This window comes from Siphateles boraxobius, unplaced genomic scaffold (assembly GCF_051911475.1).
Source record: "Siphateles boraxobius isolate OS27281-9 unplaced genomic scaffold, OSU_SipBor_1 2, whole genome shotgun sequence".
NCBI classification, from domain to species: Eukaryota; Metazoa; Chordata; class Actinopteri; order Cypriniformes; family Leuciscidae; genus Siphateles; species Siphateles boraxobius.
Window position 1 is genome coordinate 17,967,478 of NW_027508810.1, and position 24,539 is coordinate 17,992,016.

Consider the following 24,539-nt stretch of genomic DNA (forward strand, 5'->3'; position numbering starts at 1 on the left):
AAGGGAAATCACATGATGGTGGTGAGGAGAAGAAAAAAAGTTACCTGTGAAAAACTCTCCAAACTCTTGTTCAAGCTTCACTGCCTTATCAAAGACCTTATTGGCTTGCTCATATGTCTGCCTCTTATTCATTTCCCTTTTGAACACAAAGATGTGCATTACTTATTTCACAATGCATAAGTACATACTGCAGTATAGATATCTTTAACATTATAAATAGAGATGCACTAAAATGAAAATTCTGGGCCAAAACAGAAAATTCATGATGAACTTGGTCGAAAACCAAAAATGACTTGTTTTTTACTTATTTTAAAATATATTTTTTGTATAACTATTAATTTTAGACTTTTTAATTCAGAAAATGAAATTTATTTATTTAATAATGAATAAATCAAATTGATTTAATAATCAAAACTTTAATTAAATAAACTCGCAAATTTTTATATTTAATTTCGCAGTTTTTATATCAACTTTTTAATAATATGTTTCTACTCCAATTTGGTGGTGAAATATAAACACTTAAGCCCAGGACCCACCAAGGCAACAAAAGCCAACTGGTGTTGTCACACCTCTCAACGGCTGTGTCTTGGCCAAAAAGCTGCGCTTGAACAGACCAAAAGCCCAACTAACACGTGCGTTCTGTGCTTGCATGCAAGTAATTATCTGTCTATTTCAGCAGGTATCAAGTCTATTTTCATCATTTAAAAAGGGAAACCAAAACTAGGACAGCAGCTATACAAACCGTAAACAAATCACTTTCTTCATTCCAGTACTCATTTTATTATAAAAATCTTCATGCATTCGAATGTTCAGGTAAGATGATGTAAAATTATAACAGCCATCTGTCTGTATCTGGATTTCTTTGCTCGCTTTCGCATTTATTCTCGTTCTCTAAGCTGAACAGCCAATCCCACAAAACCGACGCTCAAAAATGCCCTGACATTGCCCGACTTGGTGTGTCCCGGCCGTAAACAGTGGCTGTAATTATTTAATGCACGTTTGAATAAACCTGTCTTGAATGCAAATAATGAAGACATCTCTAACAGGTTAAGTAAAAATATGATGCATATGTAATACAGTGCATATATTTAGCAAAATGCTGCTCTCTGGATTTATTTTTTCTAGCTAACTAAACGAGATCTGGACATTGAGGGTTCGTTCACTCGACAACTATGTACTAAAAGCGGAAAAGTTGTTCTTTTGCGTTTATCCATCGCATAACGCCGTTTCAATAACTAACAACGGAAAACTTTGTGTAAACGGCTCCTGAATGGCTTTCTTGAGGTAAATGTAACATTACGGAACATATTGTGTGCTTTAAAATTGAGATTACATAATACATTTCAGTTAGTCATTCTACATCTACATCTTTCTACATACCTTCTGATGTTTATTTAGTGCTCTAACTAGTAGTAAAGAAAGAGATGATCTGTTTGTGTGCTTGAGAATTCCACTTAGACTACAGCAAGCAGTTTCGTTATGCCGTGCTAAAGGGCACCAAAACTATTTTTTTAAATTTTGTGTTAAAACCTTGAAATTTTAAACTTTTGTTTAATATTAAAACAAAGTGCAAAGCTTACTGCAATTATTGGATGGCAGGCACTATAAATGTTAAGTGAAGTTTTGTTCATGCATCAAAAGAAAATAGCATCAACTACAAGATCGATCTAGAGTTTTAAAAATCAATATCAGTATTGATTAAAATTGTCAACCCAAGCCCTAGAGTCCACACATCTGACACGTTTAACTCTTGTAGTTTATCCACATTGTATGCATGAAACAGACGCTGAACAGACTAAATGCGGCATCGGAAAATTTCTAATGAAACGCCACTGATTTGGTTAATTATTATGGACCTTCAAAAACATTTCGGCTCAAAACGAAAATTTTGGTGCATCCCTAATTATAAATATATTATAACTTTTGATCAATTTAATGTCATTTCTGAATACAAAATCTTACACTTACATTAGCGCCTCAACAGATTTTGGCTTGATGAAAATGGCGATTGGATAGAGCTGTGCTTGCTGCAGTCGCTTTATGGCGTTCCCAGACACATCCAGGATACAGTGTTTCCCCTACAAGAGAATTAAAGAAACCCTTTCATCCTGTGTTACACTTTCACTGCACACAATGATTGCCACAGGGAAAATATTTAAGGATTAAACAGGAGTTCAGATCTTCTGGCATGTTTACACTAGGGAGTCACTGACCCTTTCAGCCACTGCCCGGACAGACAGGATGCTTGTTCCGTACAGATTCTCATTGAACTGGCCGGCCTCTATAAATTTGTTGTCCTGAATGTCCTTCTCCATTTGCTCCCTTGAAGCCACAAAGTGGTAGTCCTGCCCGTCCATCTCATTCTCTCGCCGAGGACGAGTTGTATCTGAGGAATCGTGCACATGTCTTACTTTACTTTTACAAGTATTGCCAAAACATTTCATGATAAAGATGTTTTGTATGTAGTAGCCACTGGGGCATTTTCTTATTACACTCACGTGGAACACAGGATCCAAACTTGTGAGGAAACTCCGAGATCAAGTCATCGTTTACTCTGTCCTTCATTGGACCAAGGATAATCACAGGCCTTGTGTAATGGACTGAAAGGAAAGCCAAATCAATGTTGGTCAAAAATTTCCAGCCTTGAGAATTAGTTCTTGGCTTTATGGAGGACATGTCATAGAAAAGCAGGATTTTCCCTTCTCTTTTTAAAAACAAGTGTTCTATGCACTATGTACATAAAGCTCCCTCCCCCAGGCCATCCAGACCATTTATGAAAACTAATCTACAAAGTAAACATGAGTCATTCAGAAATCGATCACATTAACAGATGACGTACACATTTGCATATCACCTATTGTTTATTAAACACCTTGGCCCACCCTAATGTAAGATAGTTTAAACTATGGCACATATACGTCTTGTTACTGCCTCAACAAATACAGTAAGGGCCAGATTCAATAACAGCTTGCACCAGCGCAAACCCTGTTTTTATGTTAAAAAAAAACTACTGTCAGAATTTACTAAAGACAAGCAGTGAAAAATTTGCGTTGAAAAGGTGTGGACAGATCTTTTTGCGGCTGACCTCATTGCATATGTATTTGTAGGAGTTTCCTTTTCAGACACAAAACGCGACGTACCGATGCACGCAATACTATGCGTTGTCGGTGGGGGCGACATTGCAAGGATTGTACATTAATTCAAGTATTATGTTTACAGAAGAAGGTTTGAATACAATGGCGGGCGAAGAGGAAAATGTATGCGAGCTTATACGTATACATCCGCATTTATATGACCAAATTATATTGATCAAATTTTGGCGCCAACATCTTAAAGTACTGGAAATGTCTCTCCTCGTCCAGGCTTCGCATGGGAAAGCACCAGAGACACAAACTCCCCATCCTGATCTCTTCTTAGGTTTAAAGGGCGAACATACCACCGCCTATCTCTGCGCTGTTAATGAAACAGTGAATAAAATTAAGATACAATTTATACAAAACGAAATTTAATTTACAGAAAGTCTTTCTACAAAACAAAACTTAATAAAGTGGTCAAAATTATGTCTGACCCATCTTATGATCCTATCTTACTCATGCCGTTCACTTTTCATATAATCGACATAGATTAAATGAAAAATAACATTATGTAAACATAAATATGGAATATAATTTTTGTAATTAAGACATGTTGGAAAAGGTGTTCATCTTTCATTTCCAATGTGAACATCATAATGTATTATCATGAAAATTATTAATTCAATGCGATTGTATCTGAGAATATTCTTAAATAAGGAAATCTATTCAGTGATTGGTTCATTTCAAATTACTGCTTGATGAAAATTTGACTTTCAAATTGGGCCTGTTTTTTTTTTGGATGTAGGTGACAATATTTAACAAAGTCTCTCTAGCAAAAATTTCTGTGCACGAAATTCTGTTTTGGGGATTTAAAGCATATTTTTTTTTCTTTGCATTTAAAGCGGTTTACCGCTATACCGCGGGAATATCTTCCTTTTCGAACGCGGTTACAAAAAATCCATACCGCCCCAGCCCTACCGCCGATGTAAAATCACCAATATGCACTCCTCTTCAGTTGTCATTTTGATCTGAATATGACGTGACCCGACTCTACTAATATCACCCGACTCAAATACCCCGTTACGTGAGCGGTGCATTGCATTTCACGCATCGCCTGTGACGCTTGCGTCCACTGTTTAGACTATGAAAGGGAGCGCGTCGCTCGCATTGCTTGCTCGCGTTGACTATGTAACGGCCCGAAGGTTTGTGCTAGCCAATTTGTTAGTTAATTTGCACCAATATTTACCACCCCAAAAAAAGCATGTCTTAAACCAGACGCAAATTTGCACTGCTCTTGGTAGATTGTGTTGGTCATTATGGAAATGATCCGGCTGCGTCTGAGTTCTTTAATTTGTGCATCGTTCAGTAGATCACACGCAGAACTTTCCACTCCCATTTACGCTTTTGTGGAACTGCGCTCTCACGCTAATTTGTCCCATTTAGTAAATCTGCCTCATTGAAGTACATGTATACATACTATTTTTCTGAAACAATAATTTGTCTCTTTTTTTAGTCCAACTTTTGTCATGTATACTTGTATAAAGAAATGGACACTGTAGCTTGACCACGCAAAAACAAGATTATAACAACAATTAAGGCAGTGAATAATCCTAAAAATTTGGAATTTGCTGTTTTGTCATGTGGGTAGGGTAAACTAGGATTAAGGGTCAGAAAGAGATTGGGAAGTAACTAAATTAGAACCATTTCAAATATTATAAATTAACTTAAAAAAAGAGTGCAGAATGTTTTTTATATTTATGAATACTTACTCTCCTGTCGAATCACTGGCTCATATGATAGAATTGTGTCTTCCTGACCCTCTGCATAATGAGAAATGACAAAATTATTCATATGAAACAAAAAGATATGAAACTAATTCATATCTATGAATTAGTTTTGTTTTTTTGTCCAAGCACTAAATGGTTAACAGCATGATACTGGTCAAATGGAATGCTGCACCTTGGCAGACTATATTGGGACAGATTTAATGCAGTAAGTAATGAAAAGCATAAGCTAATGAATGTTTAGATCCACTTACTAGAGCTGCTTTCACTGTCACTGGTGTTGGATGTCAAGCACTCTGTGGATATAAGATGAGGGAGGTTTAGAAATGTCCCAATGCACACTTTCACCCATATGTAAGATTAATTCTATACCAAATAGCTCAGGATGAAACTATGCACTCCCCCTTATCATCATGCCAAGAATAGAAAAGGCTGAGTGAAGTGAGGAAAACAAACACAGAGAACTTTTGGGCACTTAAATGGCTGCCGTTTCCTTAGAAGGGAAATGGTAGGATGAGGCAGCAATAGGAAATTAAGTATTTCCTTTTCCTACGACCCCAGTGATCTTAGATTCTGTGCTGAGTGTTTCCTATGACCTTGCCAGTGTTCGGTTCATCAGACAGTGATACTGCTCCTCATGCCAAAGTAAACAAGCCAGTATTGGGTTCCTTACAGGAATCAAATAACAAACATCCCTTAGATAGTGACAACATGATAGTGCTAGGATCCTTAAAACCTTCAACACGCACTCATCCTGCCCAGTATGAGCTGGTTCTGAAGACCTTATGGGTCTTGAAGAGGTCTGCCATTGATTCACTCTTTCTTTAGTGTATCATATGGTAAACAGATCTTTGAATTAAGAATATTTAAGTGTGAATGATTTATGCATTTAAATATGAAATCAAAATGTATCTTACTTGAATTTACTTCACTAATGCACATTACTTATTGTGTGTGATTTTTCAATGTGTGATCTCAAAGAAAAATGTCTTTGTAATCTTTCAAAATTTAATTTCAAAAGTTTTTTTCCACTGATATCACTTGAGGCATTCAGATCATTAGATTATGTTAACCAATAGATAATACCTATTAAAGCATTTTTTTAATCCAACTCACATTAAGTCTGGCCCCATAATAGTATGTAATAGTATGAACAGTTTTCACCTTCTAATCAATACTCGATTGATATAATCAAGCCCTACATTTTTAGTTGCTAAACATCCTGTTTCGATTGGAAATGCGTCACTAAAATGAGTTGCGAATGGTAATTAACACTGACTTTCAAAAAGTGGCAGATGAATCTTAAGGCAGAGAGGAGATTGAGTGAGAAAGAGAGAGGGAGGATCAGAAAGAAATAATAAAATGTGTGTGTGTGGCACAGCCAGTTCAGTTAGCTCAGGGAACAGCTGCTTGACAAAAGGAACCACACACTTACTCAAACTCTTTGATCCATAAAAGTCATCGTTTAACCCTGGGAAGTCCTGAGTGTCCCGACAGGTGAAAGCAAGAACAAAGAGAGAGAGCAGAAAGGAAGAAGAAAGAGGTTAGTGAGAGGCTAGAAGAAAGATGTTGCACTCTCGAGGGATGAAGGAATACTAACATCACCTTGCTGTGCGCTGAAAAATCTGGGTTGTCCGATTGTAATTTAAGTACAAGGGATTTCCATGTAGAGTCATCGGTAACAACATTTTAGGTCCAAATGCTGAAGGGAGCGGTTCTAAACAGCTCTGCTAGAAGATTGATGTTTGAGCACAGCATTTGAGTGTTAGTGCAGCCTCACACCTGTGAGAAGTGCTGAGATCCCCCTCAGAGCAAGACAAAGGCCAGAGAGGCCCCGATTGGCTCCGTTTTCTCACAGAAAGGTCAAGAGCCAATCAGAAGCCATCTCCAGGGTGAGTGACACTGACAGGATGAAGCATGAAGGACAGCATCAGAGCCCTTGTCACACGCTAATACTCACGTTCGGTCTCCACCAACTCCTGCACTATATTCTCCTTGCTCTTGTAAAACGGGAACTTGCGTGATAGGTTGAAGCTTTTTTTGCGTTTCACTTTGACTGGCTGCGTGGAGATGAGCCGATGGTGGGGAATGAGGATGAGGAATGAAACAAACACAAAAAACAGAATGGGTTTCAATGTAATTCACAACACACATGCAAAAATAAAACCAAAGACGACGTGTGATTGCACAAACAATGTAAGTGGGGATAATGAATGTAAACGTATCTTGGATGCAAAGTTACATTCAGAAAAAAAAAAGTTAAATTTAACTCTGAATGTGAAAGGGAATACGCAATTAAACAATAAAAGAGATGTGAAATTTCTTCTTCAAATGGCAGCTAGAGATGCACCGGTCAAATGGCCATGAATTGGAACTGGACGGCTTTTAGTTTTATTTCGGCCGATCTCTATTCTGGACTTGCACGCAAACTGCAATGTAATAATTTCCGAAAATGTCAATCGTGTGGAAATATTAAGTAGTATGCAAAAAGGACGTTAACACAGGCCAGAGACGGGACACGCTGAAGACGGATGCAAAGAAGAGAACACAGTATTTGCTCTGTTGGCGTCAACAGAGCAAATACTGTACCAGGCACAGCTAGCTCACTGTTCACAAGGGAATTGGCCATGAAAAATCATGATCGGTGCATCAATAATTGCAGGATAAAATCATGGGTGTGAATGATAAAAAAAGAGAAAAAAAAATGTAAAAGTGAAGTGTGTAATTTTAAAATACTTTTGTGAAAACACATTTTTTGCCTCACTGTTTAATGTGCAGTCATCTAAACTACCATTTATAAATCTGGGGTCAGTAAAACTGTTTTAAAACTTTTTTAATATGAAGATTTGGTGCTCTGGATACATTTTGTATTATTATCAATGTTGAAAACAGTTGTCCTGCTTAATAGTTTTGTGGAAATGGTGATAAAAAAAATTCAAGATTCTTGATGGATAGAAAGTTCAAAAAACAACATTTATTTGAAATAGAAATATTTTGTAACATCATAAATATCTTTAATTATCTTACTGACCAGTAATCTATAAGTACGCAATTTGTTGGTGCAACATTGTGCACGTTCAAAATATTGCTGTTTGTTTGAGCATCCCGACCAGTCCATTACACACTTCACCCTCAAAAGTTCAGTTCACCCAAAAATTTAAATTTGGTCATTTACTCACCCGTATGTCGTTCATTCTGCCAAACATCTCCTTTTGTGTTCCATGAAAGAAAGGAACTCATACAGGTTTGGACAACATGAAGGTAAATAAATGACAATTGTCATTTTTGGGTGAACTATCCCTTTAGATTACAAAGAGTGGGAATCTAAACATAAAAGTGTTTCTCAGCCTTGGGTCTGGAGGGTCCCCAACAGCCAATTCAGGTCATGGAGTACTCTACTAATGAGCAGAGCAATAGAATCAGGTGTGTGGTGAGGGAAACACCAGAAATGGAAAGTGTTGGGGGGCCTTCAGGACCAGGATTGAGGAGCATTGATCTAACGATCACAGCTGATTATAATGGCACAGTACATGTTTGTAGTTGTATGCTTTTGTTTGTGTGTCACTGTGAGAAATTAGATGCTCAGTAACAGGAGCCTCCAGGATACTGTGAGAAGCCACCAATTCCCACACTCAGGGGAAGTGGGGCAGCTCCCATGACTCCTTCACAGGAGGAGGAGGACGACGACTCACTCACCCTGTTGGACTCAATCATGCCCGTCCTTGCATGGAACTTGACTGTTTTTAATCGTGCACGTTCTTTCTTTTCCACCCTGTGGATCAAAAAACAAAAATGTGTGATTGGCAGTGAACACAGTCCATTACTACAGGGGAAATGTTGTAATTGGATCTTGGCTTGTTGGCAGTACTGTACCTTTTCTTGCTTGGTATGACCCCAATTTGCTCACTCTCCCCATGGGGTGTAACCAGCCGTGCCTGCCACCACTCATCATCGGAGGCATTGATGACATGCAGGATGTCCCCATAGGAGAAACTCAGGCCCTGGCTAGGGAGGCAACTGTCCCTGGTCCTGTCGTAGTCAAAAAGAGCCCTGGGAAAATCAAATGAAACAAGTCGTACATCAACAGTGTGCCAGAGGAGTGGATGTTCAGACTTTATTGTCAAACATCTGTTGTGTTTGAGGGGTGGGTGTGGGGATACACATACATCACTGGACATCTGTACCTTTTTTTTGTTGTTTAAATTTGATTAGCAGATGCTTCCTCATTGAAAGCAACTTACAGTAAAATGGTAAATGGGCTGCATTTATATAGTGCTTTCACAGACCCAATGGCCACCAAAGCGCTTTACATATTTTGCCTCACATTCACCCATTCACTCACTCATTCATACACTGACGGCGGTGTCAGCCATGCAAGGCGCCATCCAGCTCGTCGGGAGCAGCTGGGGTTAGGTGTCTTGCTCATGGACACCTCGACACTTGGTCAGGTGGAACACAGTACACTTCTTACCAAAGACATAGCAACCATTTGAGAAATAATTTGCACAATTATTTATTTATTTTTTCATTTGTTTATTTTTAACATTTATAGTACTGTTCAAAGGTTTCGGGTCAGTACAAGGTTGCATTTAGGCTATGTGTTAAATACATTTAAAATGGGAATATTGTGACGTTTTATTAACAAATAAATTACTGTCTTCTGTTTTAATCTATTTTAATTTATTCCTGTGATGCAAAGAGGAATTTTCAATTTGTCTTCAATGCTAAATGATCCATCAGAAATCATTCTAATATGCTGATTTGCTGCTCAAGAAACATTTCTTATTATTATCAATGTTGAAACTAGTTGTCCTATTTCATATTTTAGTGGAAATCATGATACTTCTTTTCAGGATTCTTTGATGCATAGAACAAAGAGTACACAAGAACTGCATTTATTTTAAATAAAAATATTTTGTAACATTAAAAGTGTCTTTACGGTCTCTTTTGATAAATGTATTCCTTGCTGAATAAAAGTTATAATTGTCATTATTGTTCATATTGTTGCTTGCTATGCCCTTCGCAGTCAGTCCCCCTAGATCAACCTGTGGTTAAGCACTCAAAGCCACAATAGTGATAGAGGATACCAGTATCATCATGAGAGGAAAACCAGATGGCAGATGACGTTGAGTACAGAAACACAGTCAGGCATTGTGTTTAAAGCTAAATGTTTTTACCTTGTCAGACAGGTAAATCGAAATGAAAGGAGAAAAACCAGTGGAGCAGGCCTTCCTGTTTCTCAACATACCTCTCTCCTAGGAAATACTAATTATAAGCCCACTGAGACACGCACACATAGTTTGCTGCACAGCTAAATAGAGGACAACATCAGGACTCTGTTTTAAGATAAAGCCGTGCAGGGTGGGATAAGTGCTGACTGACATGCCTGTAACATTTTGACACACATTTATCTCATTACTGCATTCACAGGAATGTGAAAATGCCTTGAGATCTCACACCTACCATTAACACGTGTGGTCAGCTGACTCATGAACCCAGAGCAGCTGAATGCTTCATTAAGCACAGATCACTTTAGGTGCAAGCTACCATCAGAAGCAGGCCACACATTCATTAGGCAGATTATATATTTAATACGCACATAACTAGACTGCTACCATTTCTTTTGAAAATGTGCCGATTATATATGTTGAATCGGCCAAAAATAAACCTGACAGCGTCCGACTAGACCCAACGGTGTCCCTGGCTTTACCCACACTGAATGCAAACAATAAACAGCTATACATATAGAACAAATGACCGCCAACAAATTTAGAGGAAACGTATGGATACATTTAAAATAATAAAATATAAATATTCAATGAATAATGTATGACTTATCAATAACCATGCATTTTTAAAAGCTAAATAGAGGACAACATCATGCTAGCGTAAAAACTTTTTTTGCGATAAATGGTAGTTTTTGCAAAATTGACACGTTTCCATTGGGTGTAGTTTCAATTTGCCCAATTTGAAGGGTAATGGAAACGCGGCTACTGCCATGTCCAGGGACACTGGTTACAGTCCCATGGACTCTAAACTTCTTTATATGATACAGTGTGCCTCAAAACAGCAGAGCAAGCACTTCTCTTCATTTAAACTGAATGAGTATGGAATACTTACAATAAGGTTGGAAACACTGGTCAAACTATTTTGGGTAGAATTATCGATACAAATATTTCCGACAGTTACCAATAATTAGGGATGCACGATATATCAGTCACCATATTGGTATCGGCTGATATATGTTCATTTCTTACGTTATTGTTATCGACCTCATAAGAACATTTGGCCAATTTCTTAAAGTCGATAAATAATGGATTATTCCTTAAGCTGAGACACTTCAGATGTGTGCTGTCCGCCATGATGGTTTAAATTGCTTGAAAAATGATTGGAATGACTTTAAAAGAGGAAAATACATTTAAGTGCAACATGTGCAGTGGTAGTCTGTCATATAGGCTACATAAAATTATAATAACAGTACTGTAAAAGAATGTCGTGAACTCTTTTTACGCCATGTTTTAGCGCATAGGGAAGAGTGCATCCACGATGGAGTTACACCTTCAGGACTAGCACAGTGAAGTTAGCTTGTGCATTCGCAGCCTTTTTGTTTGTGCAATTGTAAGTTGTAATATGTTTATTTTGTGTATATATACACATCTGATTTATCTCATATAAGAGTCAACCAAGATTTGGTTAAGTATTAACATGGTAGTAAATCGCATCTGTGATCATCTTTAGCTTCAGTGAATGCAGCTCAAATGGCAACGCACGACATTAATAACTATGATTGGTGCTGTCATATTCAACATCTTACACACAATATTATAATGAGAACACAATTGTAATAAAATAAGAATTATTTGGGTTTAGTTGCCGTTTCAGCGCATTTTTACTGGAAGAGTGCACACAAAACTGGAGTTACGACTCTGATTAGCAAATAATTAGTTCAAGTTCGCATTTGCGTCATTTTGTGCTGATATAGGTTGTAATATTATGTTTATGTTGTATAAATATATGATTATGCATTTGGTCGAGTTAATTAACCCCCGCTGACAAAGCACTTCAGTTTCGCGGTGTTCAATCAGTTCTTCAGCTTTAGCTCACGTAGCTCAAACAGCAATGCTGTTATTTAAAACAGTCATATTAATTATTAATACTAACTACAGTAATAGCAATACAGTAATTCTAACTTTCAAAAACATTGATGCATTATTAATAATAAAAATCACTTTTATTTTTCTCGTAAGCCTATCATTTTCATCAATAATATGGTTTAATTATAATCATTTTATTATTGTCTGTGCTGAGGCTACTACATTTTATTTTTTGATAAAGGCAGGAGATAAAAAATACAAACATTTCGGCACTGACGAATATGAATTTTTTTTTATCTCCTGCTTGATACTAATTAAAAACATTTTTAGAGTGCAGACCTTTTTTGTCTTTTCATACTGATATATAGGCTTAAGCACCTAATTAGCAGGGAGAGGGAAAGAAAGTTGGCCATAGGAGTGTAACTTAACTTTAAAACTTACACTGGTCCAAACTAGGCAACAGTACTGTATGTATTTGATATTGAAGTGCTTGGGACATGGCTTTTAATGATGAGACTTTTGATTTTGTAATTAGGCTCTCAAAAGTTATATTAATTTAGATTTATCGATGGTGATGCATCCCTAACAATAATATTATAAGATATGGTTACACTTTATTTTAAGGTGTCATTGTTACAGTGTAATTAAATATTTAAGAACAGTGTAATATTAATTAACTACATGTACTTACTATAGGGTAAGGGTAGGATTAGCATTTGGTTGAGGGTTAATTGCATGCAATTAGGCATAATTTACTGTTATTACTAAGGTAATTACATGTAACATATGTAACAAGGACACTGTAAAATAAAGTGTTACCTAAGATATTGTACTACAAAAAAGATATCACTTCTTTTCACTGCTTAAAGTCTCACTGCAAACAAAATGCATGTGTTGATGACAAATGTATAATGTATAAATAAACACTTTTTAGAAATAAATGGTGCATTATTGGAATTAAATGCAAGACAGCTAATACTCAAGTTCAAACATGTCTTAATTATTTGAGCTAGAATTTTACACCAAACATTTTGAATCTAATTTGCTACTATGGCTGTTTGATCGAAATTAAGGTTCCTATGATTGAAAAAGCACTTTTAAAAATATTGAAAAATATATATCAAATATCAGTACAACTGAATGAAGGAATCGGAGGATGAAGAAGATACCTGACGTAGAGGGAGCGTTTCTCACTGGTGCGGAGGGAGCCGGAGCCAGAGCTCATGCTGCTGTTCATCATTTGCTCCCTCAAGTCGTGGATCTTGGACTCAAAACGACTGTATTCTGGAAAGAGACAAGACACACAATCCATCAGCAACACCTATATTTACAGTAATATTCCGGGCTTTGCTCCAGGTTTTATGAGTGGAAGTGCTTGTAGAGCAGGGCAGAGAAGGAAAGCTCAGCAGCTTATTGAGAACTGATTAATGACCCGGAGAACAGATGGATATTAATCATGTATCTGCATGAGCTATACGCTAATATCTCCTGCCAGACAATTAATTATGCATATTAATTAAGTAGAACATGCACTATTCAGTATAACGGAATGAAAACCTCCAACAAACGTCGGACCGTAATCATTTTTCATAGTGAACAAGGCTTTCGTTTCTGAAGCAGCACTGAAGCATGATGGCTGATTGTACGGAGGCCTTTTAATTAAATGTGCACACCTCAGCTGCAGTGTGGTCGGGCAACTCACAAGCTTAGCAACTGAATCACACGGACATGTAAACAGCGAAACGCATGGGCAAACAAGGATAACATAGCGAGGAAAGACTATTGTTTTCTTAAGCACTGGGATTTACCTTGTTGGAAGTCTAATATAGATCATCCATAACAAAGACTTTATGATTTTCAACTTGCTCCGTAACCTTGTATACGAGGATCAAAAGTCGACCTTCCAAAAAAACAGAACCTGAGGCAGGAATTTCAATTTCATGAGAACATGAGAACTCATAACGGCAGTAACTCTAAATCTATATTAAGTCTAATATAAAGCTCAATATAAAGCCGAAACTTGGACTTCAATGTCAGCAGAAACCGCGCCTGCAGGGTAAACTTCTGTAAACGCCCCGTCTGTCACAAATGGGTTAACAACCTGTTGGAATGACAAGGCAAGGTAAAGTAACTTGACACCACCTGCCTGTAACCAGGGGAACACCTCAATGGAGAGGTGGGAGGAAACAGCTAGAAAAACTTGTTGAAAAAACAATTATAGTAAAACAAAAAAGAGAAGCTAAATGTACCACATCAGAAAGAACCTTGAGATAAAGTCTGCAATATAAAGGTTATAATTCTAATTACAGACATCAGAAGACATCCTTATACAGAATAAAGCAGAGAGTAATTCACCCCACTGGTCAGACTCTCTACGGGTAATACAATACACAGATATGACTAACGACACAGACAGCTGGGTCCTCTCAGCCTGTCAGACACACAGTTCCAAACATACAAAGGCTAATGCTAAAGTGCAAGGTCTTTGTTAAGTGTGACCCGTCAACTTGAGACCTGGGGAGAATCTGGGTCACTCTGCCTCACTTCCCTTCATTATGTGCAGGGCTTTTATTTTGGGGAGTGGGGATTGGCTGTAGCCTGCCTCTTTGTCAATGCAGTTATATAATATTGCAGCCATGTGCTTTCAATGTGAAAGCATGCATAGGGGCTAGATTATGGTTAGCACAGCGCTCTCAATGCAGGTTAGTGTCATCAACAGAATTTAATTACTCCATCTTTTGATTTAATAAGCCATGTCGTGATTCCTTGCAGAAAAGAATCTTTATTATAATAATTTACAATATAAAAAATGCATAGGGCCTATTCATTTTGTAATTTGTATAAAATTACATTTAATAGTGGTATCAAATTATTATTTTTTAATATTAACTTCAAAGGCAGGGTAGCCGAATTTGTTCCAGAAACATTTTTTGTTATGCTGGCTGAAAGTCTCTGCACATCCTGATAGCACTCACTAAGTTAAGTGGTCTAAATGTATTTACACGTGTATATATATATAATCTCTGCCAGGCGTAGGACCATAAAATGTTCATCCAATCATTGCATTCGGTCCGATGTCCTATGATGTCCTACCTGCCTATCAAAGAATGCATTTTCATACCTCCGCACACCCGCTCGCGCAGACATTACACGTCACCAGCGCGTTTCATGCTATGCAGAGTTAGACAGACGTCAGTTACACAGCACCGCAAACAAACAGTAGCCACATTTTACAGTTCCGCCTGAACCAAAACAACGAGCTTGTGCCATAACTACCGTAATTTGGAAGAGATGGGAACCTGTGATGTTATACTCGAAGTGGTTTGTGACTCGAATTTATGCATTTCAATGGCAACACTATCAACGCCAAAATAATTCTGCAGCAGTCAAGTGATACAGGTCAGTGCTCTTTAAATTTTTTATGTTCATTATTATTGCAATGTTATGTGCTGAGAACATAAGGTAGTGTAACACCGTCTCTCATGACGCTTTTGTTTGCTCTGGCTGTGCGTGTTCATGTGTTTTGGAGGAGGCTATGTTTGAAGAGGGATCTGAAGGGAGGGTGGGATCTTATACAAAACTAGCACGCTTTTGCTAGCCTCTCCGAAAAATATCTACCCAACTTTTAAGTGAGTGTTAGAGGACAGAAAAAGTAATCTAAATGTAAAAATATGGATAAAAACACATGCACAACTAAACATCTACTATCGGTCGATATACAACCAATACTCATTATACTCATTAATAAAAATCTAATATCAGCCAGTAGTCAATATGGCACAAATATACTGTACATTCCTAAAAAACAGAAAAATACAACTACGGATTTAAATTAAAATGTATCCAAAAAGAACTAAACAGTCTCCTGAAACATTTATTTGATCAGGCCAAAAACATTAAAAAATGTTTCACAGAATGGGAGGCTGAGTGCCTTTTTTAGAACTTTTTCCTTATTTTGGTGTCCGGATTTTTCTGGTATTCTCTAATGTTTTTTTGTTTGTTTTTTCTACATGGAACTATAACAGCTAAATCACAAACACTATGCGGTTGCTAAGATGCTCTGAGTGTTCATTGAGTACATTGATATGCGGTCACTAGGGTGTTCTGAATCTCTTAGAAAAGTATCAGCTCTCCATTCAAAATAAGTGATGTTTAACTGGATTGTTTATTATAAGCAATGTATATTAATAGTTATGTCTTCCATAGAGAATCACCGAAATGTGAAAATCTTGTCTGATATATATATATACATACATATATATAAAACTAGTGGATTAATGAACTCAACAATATACATCTTATATGAGATTGATCAGATATTTTTTCAGTTAGAATTTTTCTTTAGAAATCTGCAATTTCATTGTAAGATCATGTTTTGACTTGACGAAAAATAAGAAGACAAAAAAACAAACCAAAATTAAACATTGTTCACAATAAGATCAATAATACGCATTTGGAATATATAGATATTCCTTTTAATACAGACTTTAAAAATATATAACATGCCATTTAATTGTAAATGTGGAATGCAAGAACAAATAAAATGTGTTGTGAACATTTCTCCATACTGGACACAAACACTTCACAGTTCAAGTTCAATCACTGCCCTTTCAGTTAATGTATGACATGTGGAGTTCAAATTTTAACAGAAGCCAGTCTATAACTAGACTGTCTTTTTCTTACACACACAAACACACACACACACCCACACACTCAAGAAAGAATAATATAATGTCTCTCATAGTGCTGGTTCCCACTTAATTCAATGAGCTATTCTGGCACAAATTAATGTGTCACTTCTATTTCTATGTAGACGTAAGGACCCTTGGGAGGGAGAGGCAGTCCATTTGTACTTCAGGAGTGTCTGACTAAGGAGGAATATGGAGGAGAGCATGCCGAAACAGATAACTTACACAGCAACATTCCTGTCATTGCTCACATAGACACCAAAGAATGAACTATGCATTGACATACTACATTTTACAAGTTAAAATGACTGTTATTGTCAATGACAATAATTGATTTCCTAGCCTCTGTGGCAGTCAAATGTGTCCACGTCTTCCGTTTATTGTCCCCAGCTAGTAAACACCATCTTTGACTTTGACTCATGATATTCCTGGTCTAGGGAAATTATTTGACATTTGTCAAAATCATTAGCAGAAGCAGCAACACATTTAATATGAATTAAAATAAACTATTTCACAGTTATCCTGTCTTAGTTTCCACTGAACGACAAAATGAGAGTAATGTTTAAGATTTTTTAGGCAAACTGACTTCCTGAATGAGCCCTTCCCAGCACCTGTAACTTACTGAGCTCTGAAGGAAGCTCCATATAATAAAGCATTAAACAAACATGACGGCGAAGCGTCAGGCCTCAAAGTGCAAAATATCCCGGATCATTTTGACAGAAGTTCAGTTCAAAGGTGAACTACCCTACCCTTCATACAAAATGAAAATACCATTTTGCTCATGGTAATGTCGCATATGAAGCACTATGATCTGTGATTTGTCGTTTTTACAGCTTCAATATAAAAACATTTCTCACGAAATCATCGAGCAAACAGTTTACCTGTGTCGCGCAGCAACACAAACAGTCACTGACAAAACACACAAGGCTAGAAACAATATTCATGACGTCAGCCCAACGGCTGGGCAACTTAATAAGTTGTTTAAATGGTTTTCATAACGTTACTCTTTCAACGTAACGTTAATACACAAGGGTTAAACATGCAACTCGAGCTTAACAGAAATCCATCGTGGACACCGACGCTTTCCTTTTCAGCACAGCGTACTAAAGGATATAAAGCAGTTAGCTGCTATATAGACAATTTAACGTAGATTTACATCCCATTGATAGTTTTCGCCTACTTTACACAGCTCTTTCCAGTAACTTAAATGCCTTATGAGTAGGAGTTGAGGTGATCTTACCCGGTGGCGGCTAAAGCGCTGTGTTCAGCTCAACCTCTCGTTGTCCAACTCACTCAAAAAAACATTTTAGGTAAGAAAAAAAAACTAGTCAAACAATAAAGAATGCTTCACATTAGCGCAAGGAGGAAAATACCGTTTTCTTTTGTTTCAAATCGGCACGAAATATAAATAAATAGTAACGTTAAAGTGTTTAGTGAAAATGTTTCGGTCTGTCCTGGGCTTTGCTCCTCCCATTCCAATAGCAGCACCTTCTTCTTTAAAACTGAGGATCATTCGCGCTTTCAATCCGCCCCGCTCACGCGACGAGCGCGCGCTTATTCTACATCTCCAGTCAGACAGACGTTCATAGTGATCCAGCAGATGAAAGCTAACCCTGCGCCAAAAATAAGCTTTCAAACAGTAAAGTCAAACGCTTCCTCCACTCCGTGATTTTTAGTCCATTTAGTTATTTCCCCCCTTTTTTCCTCTCAGGTTGATCCCTCCCACTCCTGGCACAGTTTCTTCCCAGTGCTTTCATTCACGAGTGAACTTTTGTTTGGAAGCCAGACTCATGCGAATCGGTTCTTTTGAGCAGTTCGCTTCAAAGAACCGGATTCAGTGATTCTACAACGCCATCGAATGGTGCTTGACACACGGTGAAGCACACACGATCAAGCCACATCTAGACCCCTTTCCGAATAGTTCCGCTAAAAAAAAGGTTTACTGAAATTTCATAAATCACAGTTCAGTTTGTTGCAGCCATGATTCATCTAATAAAAATCCTTATTAGTACCTAACTATTATTTGCTGCAATTAAATGTTGACCTGTGCATTGTGAACCAGTTCAAGTGAATCTTTAAACTCCAAATAAAAAAAAATCATTCCAGTGAATTCAGTAAAACTACAGATGCAGTTGGACTGCTTCTCCATGCATAGTTTTGAATAGCCTACAGCTTTATTATTATTGAACGCTTCACTTAGCATAGTAAGTCAAAAATGAATGTCTGCCCACCTTAATTCAACAAAAGCTACAACAACTATCAGTCACTGAATGTCCTCATTTGCATAAAAACAAAACAAAAAAACGATTATTTCTCATAAAACTAGGTGAGGCTAAGTTCACATTTCTTAAAGGAATATACAGTACTGTACAGTACAGCCACTGTGATAGAGTGATTACAGAAACAGGCAAGACAGAACAGGCACAACACATGGGTGTGTGAAGAAAGCAAGAGCAGTTGGGGTCTTGATGCAATAATCCCACATAAGGGAGATCTTTACTTAGAAACACAGTTTTGATCTATTTTAATTTATTTATTGCTCTTATAAGAGACCCTACAATATAGAAATAAGAGACCCTACAAAAAGCTAGTTGCATGAATAAGTTAAAAACTATTCTCATTGTTAATCTCATTCATTGTCCTATAAGGAGCACAATTTATTTTGTAATGATAAACATCATGAAAAGAGCCACTCTACCTTCTGGTCTGTACTGGGCAATGATGGTCACCGTCTGTCCAGCCCTCTTCAGTGCAGCAGCAGCCTGCTCATGGGTAGCATTGCGCAGGTTTACACCATTCACCTGGGACAATACCATGGTAACAGATTAAAGCAACAACCCCCACACGCCACACACTTATGTAAATCACATGATGCAATATTAGCTCTAAGTCTTTGTGCCAATTTAGAGAGGAGACTGTATTAGAAATCAAGAAAAATTCCATTCCTCTTCAATTTCATGTAATATACACTACCAAATTGTATTCAGCAAGGATGCATATTGATTGAAAGTGACAGTAAAGACATGTATAATGTGACAAAAGATTTCTATTTCAAATAAATGCAGTTCTTTTAAACTTTCTATTCATCAAAGAATCACAAAAAATATTTTTTTTGGTATTCACAAAAATATTGAAATATTTTATGAGCAAATCACCATATTAGAATGATTTCTGAAGGATCATGTGACACTGAAATCTCGACTTTGACATAACAGGAATAAATTACATTTAAAAATATATTCAAATACAAAACAGTTATTTTAAATTGTAATAATATGTCAAAATATTATTTTTTACTGTATTTATAAATGCCGTATTTTACTGTATTTATAAATTATGCTATGTGAGCATAAGACTTCTTTAAAAAAAAAAAGGTATTAAATATTACTGACCACAAACCTTTGAATGGTAGTATATATTTTAATGCTGTTAATCCTTACTATTTCTACTTGAGTGTCACAGAGAGTTACTGACCGACAGGATGCGGTCTCCTCTCCTCAGCTCTCCGCTCAGGTCGGCTGGCCCTCCTGCCAAGATGAAAGACACGAAGATGCCCTCTCCATCCTCCCCGCCCACAATGTTGAATCCCAAACCTGTGGAACCCTTGTGCAGTAGGATCTTCCGCGGCTCCCTGCCAAGCAGAACCACAGTGCGTCAAGGATCATATGGACTCAGATCACCACAGCAGCAAGGAGGGGACGAAAGACAGACATATATGGGCAAAAAAAGAAATTATATATATATATATATATATATATATATATATATATATAGTCGAAAAAACACATTAAGACATTTAAGAGTGGGATGGGTTTCATTCATCCTAGACTGCATCAAGAAGAAAAGAAAAGAATTCATAGGGTTAAGGAACATTAATAACGTTTCAGTTTAGCAAGAAGGTAAATTATTATTTTTCATTTTGTTTTCCTCCCGTCATTTACAGAGAGAGGAAATCGAGAAGAACAGATCCATGAAAAAACACAACACTCTAGTCACGACTAGAGGAGACTGGCAAACTTTCATCCAAAACAAAGCTAAACAACAAGTGTTCCAGATCTGTTCCAGAAATGAGCGCTAACACATACACACTGATAACTAACACACTTTCCCACACAGACACAAAACGCATTCACACATTGAGCTCATTCCTGCCTTGTGCAGGACTGCGGCACTTTTTTAGCAGCCGTGATTCATCTGCAGGCAGAGAGGCATTCCAGACTGCCCAGAGCTGGCACACCATCGAGACTCGACTACATTCAGGGGCTGTCAAAAACCCTTTCCGAAAGTACTGCAGAATAACACACCATAACCAGTTCCCAAAAATGCAACACACATCAACATTTGTAGTGTCAGCTCCCTGCTTTCAGCAGGCCAGTACGCATGTTTCTCAGAATTCTGCAGAACTCGGCTAGCTCTCGACATGAGCCATTCCATCTCGCCTGCCCATGGTGCAGCTTTATGACGCTGAAAACAGCACTTTTATGTGACCGGACAAGTTGTGCTAAGTGTTTGGTTCATATATGAAACACGTAATTACACAAACAGACTGTGGTGTACTTTGTGTGATCTACTGGTGTACTAGAGTGTGAATCAATTTACTGAGAACATCATGTCCATAAATTTGATGCAAGGGGATAAACAGTTTTTTTTTATCACCTTTTTAACCTCTGTTTATTTCATGACACACAGTAAAACCATGACCTGGACAACAGTTCCCTGTTTTCTGTCGCTCTAATAGGTGTCTTGTATACAGTATTATTTATTAGTTCCTCTCTTTTGCAGTCTATTCTTCTCTACATGATAAATTGCAAAAGCTCACACAAAATTGTGACAACAATTGTGGTTGATTAACCTGTTAAAACTCTTTAGATATGCCAGACAGGGTTGTGCATAATTAAGAATTGAAAAATTTGTTCCCTTTTATTTCAAGAAGTTGAATTTCCAAAGAAGGTTTAATTGAAAAGACAGGATGAGGAATTTAATTGCAATAGACAATATGTTCTGGGAAATGAACTGTTCTACCAACATGGTCAGGCTATACACATTCAAACCTTTATGCTTTTTTTTGTCTTCACAAACATTGCTTTTTCTTTTACGTTTTAATTCATTTAATTAATTTTTGTTTAATAATTTGTTCAAATTGCATTTCCACATCCTGTTTGGTACTTTAAATTAAATTAAATTAATTTCTGAATGGCACCCTGATATAAAATCCTTTGTTGATTAAACATTAAGATCAGTTTGATGATAATCAGAAGTATTAAAATAAATGAAAACAGAAGCATATAAAAATGACTTTGTTAATTTAATTAATTAAAGGCAATTACTTTTAATGCCAAGGTCAAACACTTATTAGATCTGGAAAAAATACAATTGTGTTCTAAATCAGGTCAATATATGCTGATTTTGAAAAAGATCTATGGGAGATTAATACTAGGGATTTATTTAAAATGTATATTTTATTAGTATCAAAGCAAATTAAGTAGAGATGAATAGCAAATTTGTTGCTATTGCATAGCTATACAATTCATGGCGCCCTTGTACACAAAAAGATAAAGCAGTTATCAGATGCCAGCAGTCACTCACTCACTCACTCACTCATACACTCACTCACTCACTCACTCACTCACTCAAACCATTACCTAGACCTACTGTACCTGTTCATGAGGGTGATGCTTGTCCTAGCTCGTCTCTCTACATTGACTTTTACCATTGGCATCGAAGATGAGATGTTAACCGTGAACATGGTGCCTGCCACTAGCTACCAGGCAGGGATATGAAGAATATTTTCCCCAGGGCTCTGTATCTCGCTCCAGACAGGCTGTGAAGTGTCGTATGTGTATATGTGTGCTTTCTCTAAGTGAAAGGGGAGTGATGGGAAACAGCACCACATCGCCTGTCACGCAGAAACAGAGAAAGCCTTAACTCTTACCCAGCCCACATGAACTGCTGTCCACCACAATAACACATCCTCGATTTTGATTTTATCAATTATAAATTGATTGGATCATGAAAAGTGGCACTGATAATACAGTAAATGTACCTGAATGTAAAACAATGGCTAAGTAGCTATTTCATTGGCTAAAATTATGCAATAGCCCACGTGGCCTAAGTGATGTCAGTGGACAAGGAAAGTTATTTGCGAGGAAGAGGAAATTACTGCAGTTTAATTAAAGATTTCATATTCAACACCCCCCCAAAACACCACCAACCTACTGTTGTGGCACAGGCTGAAATTTCCAGACCTAACTGAAGGATGACCACAAGGCTCAAAGGTTTACAGGGTTGCAATGCCCCAGTGCAGTCTGTCTGCTTCTCTTTCTGCTCTAAGTAATTGGCTCTGATCGGGTGATTAATGCTGGACACAGTGGATACTGCTCTCCGGAAACACTCAGAGACATAATTCACCATGGAAAACATGTTCTCTTTGGCAGGATCATGTGGCTTTCATGGCTACTTTGGGCTGCTCTATCTTCCTCTTTCTCTGAATGCTTTCAAAGCTCTGGTTGAAAACCACCGATCTCTTCCTCAGAACACACTTCTTCAGTCCCATTTGACTTCATGCCAAGAGACGTTCAAGATATTTCCAGCCTCTCCAAGCAGCTAAGAATAAACCAAGTGTGTCAACAGTTTACAATCAGGTGCGTCACTGAGTAAAGCTGCCAAAAAGTACCAGCTTCAATTATATTCTATGCTGCCTATATTATTGGCACAGTTTAAACTAAACCTAATGACAAATGAGTGACTTGACTTATCGTGTTGCTTTATTGACAATGATGTTGTTAAGATTTAGATTCTGAACATAGTTACTCAACGAGGTGTACATCTGATTTTGATTCTTCAGTCCTTTAGTGTTGACATGTACACTTGTTTATACACTACCGTTCAAAAGTTTGGGGTTGGTCAGTTTTATTAAATGTTTTGGAAACAAAGTCTCTCATGCTCACCAAGGCTGCATTCACTTTATCAAATATATTGCGACATTTTATTACAGTTTAAAATAGCTGTTTTCTATTGGAATATATTTCAAAATGTAATTCATTCCTGTGATGACAAAGCTGAATTTTCAGCATCATTACTCCAGTCTTCAGTGTCACATGACACTTTAGAAATCAATTTAATATGCTGATTTGCTGCTCAAGAAACATTTTTTATTATTATCAATGTTGAAAACAGTTGTGCTGCTTAATATGTTAATGCAAACCATGATACATTTTCTTACAGGATTCTTTCAAAAATAGAAAGATAAAAAGAACAGCATTTATTTGAAATTGAAATCTTCGGAAACTTTATAAATGTTTTTTACTGTCACTTTTGATGAATTCAATGCAAAGTATTAGTATCTTCTAAAAAAAAAAAGAAAAAAATCTTACCGAACCCAAACATTAGAACTGTAGTTATATATTAAAGAGAGAACATTATGTGTTCAGCATGAAACTGGTGAATGTGCCCATTTATATTACCCTGCTACACAAAAAATCTTGCCATAAAACCATTTGCCCCTTGGTGAACATAATTCATGATTTTTCTATGTATTAAGTTTCAGTGGATATTTAATTTATATATCCTTTTTTAGTTTGAAACATCAACCATAACCAGATAAATCTGCAACGCACGCCTTTTCAACACAAGTTCCAAAATACTTAAAGATACATATAATATTTATTATTATTATTCCCCCTACAGTTGTGTATGTGGCAGTCTAAATTTCAAGTGACGTAATGCACTGAATGGAAAAACAAACTCCATGAGTCATGCAAGGAAGCCATTTTTGAAAACCATAATCAAACATGGTCACAAATGACCTGAACTATTTAAAAGATTTGTGTGATTATACACATCTCTGTCTGGGTTTGTATCTAAAAGTGTGTCCTTCATTTGTGAACATGAGTGTGCGAG

General features: G+C 37.0%; 1 protein-coding gene across 15 annotated transcripts in view; it reads right to left on the bottom strand.

Annotated features, from left to right (window-relative positions):
* The window catches only part of dlg3 (discs, large homolog 3 (Drosophila)), a 98,610-nt gene that overhangs the window by 3,060 nt on the left and 71,011 nt on the right, over nucleotides 1–24,539 (bottom strand). For 7 of the 15 annotated variants that reach the window (XM_077236264.1, XM_077236261.1, XM_077236270.1 and 4 more), the window contains 13 exons: nucleotides 20,115–20,271; nucleotides 19,339–19,441; nucleotides 13,122–13,236; nucleotides 8,732–8,908; nucleotides 8,555–8,630; nucleotides 8,038–8,067; nucleotides 6,819–6,918; nucleotides 5,113–5,154; nucleotides 4,844–4,894; nucleotides 2,499–2,600; nucleotides 2,214–2,386; nucleotides 1,969–2,078; nucleotides 45–136 (listed from right to left, as the gene is read on the bottom strand). In XM_077236264.1, coding sequence (XP_077092379.1) covers nucleotides 45–136; nucleotides 1,969–2,078; nucleotides 2,214–2,386; nucleotides 2,499–2,600; nucleotides 4,844–4,894; nucleotides 5,113–5,154; nucleotides 6,819–6,918; nucleotides 8,038–8,067; nucleotides 8,555–8,630; nucleotides 8,732–8,908; nucleotides 13,122–13,236; nucleotides 19,339–19,441; nucleotides 20,115–20,271 — 1,328 coding nt within the window. Of the gene's footprint in view, nucleotides 1–44; nucleotides 137–1,968; nucleotides 2,079–2,213; nucleotides 2,387–2,498; nucleotides 2,601–4,843; nucleotides 4,895–5,112; nucleotides 5,155–6,818; nucleotides 6,919–8,037; nucleotides 8,068–8,554; nucleotides 8,631–8,731; nucleotides 8,909–13,121; nucleotides 13,237–17,880; nucleotides 18,390–19,338; nucleotides 19,442–20,114; nucleotides 20,272–22,297; nucleotides 22,503–24,539 lie in introns of those variants that run through there. The other 8 variants (XM_077236269.1, XM_077236271.1, XM_077236263.1 and 5 more) reach the window with 4 other exon arrangements.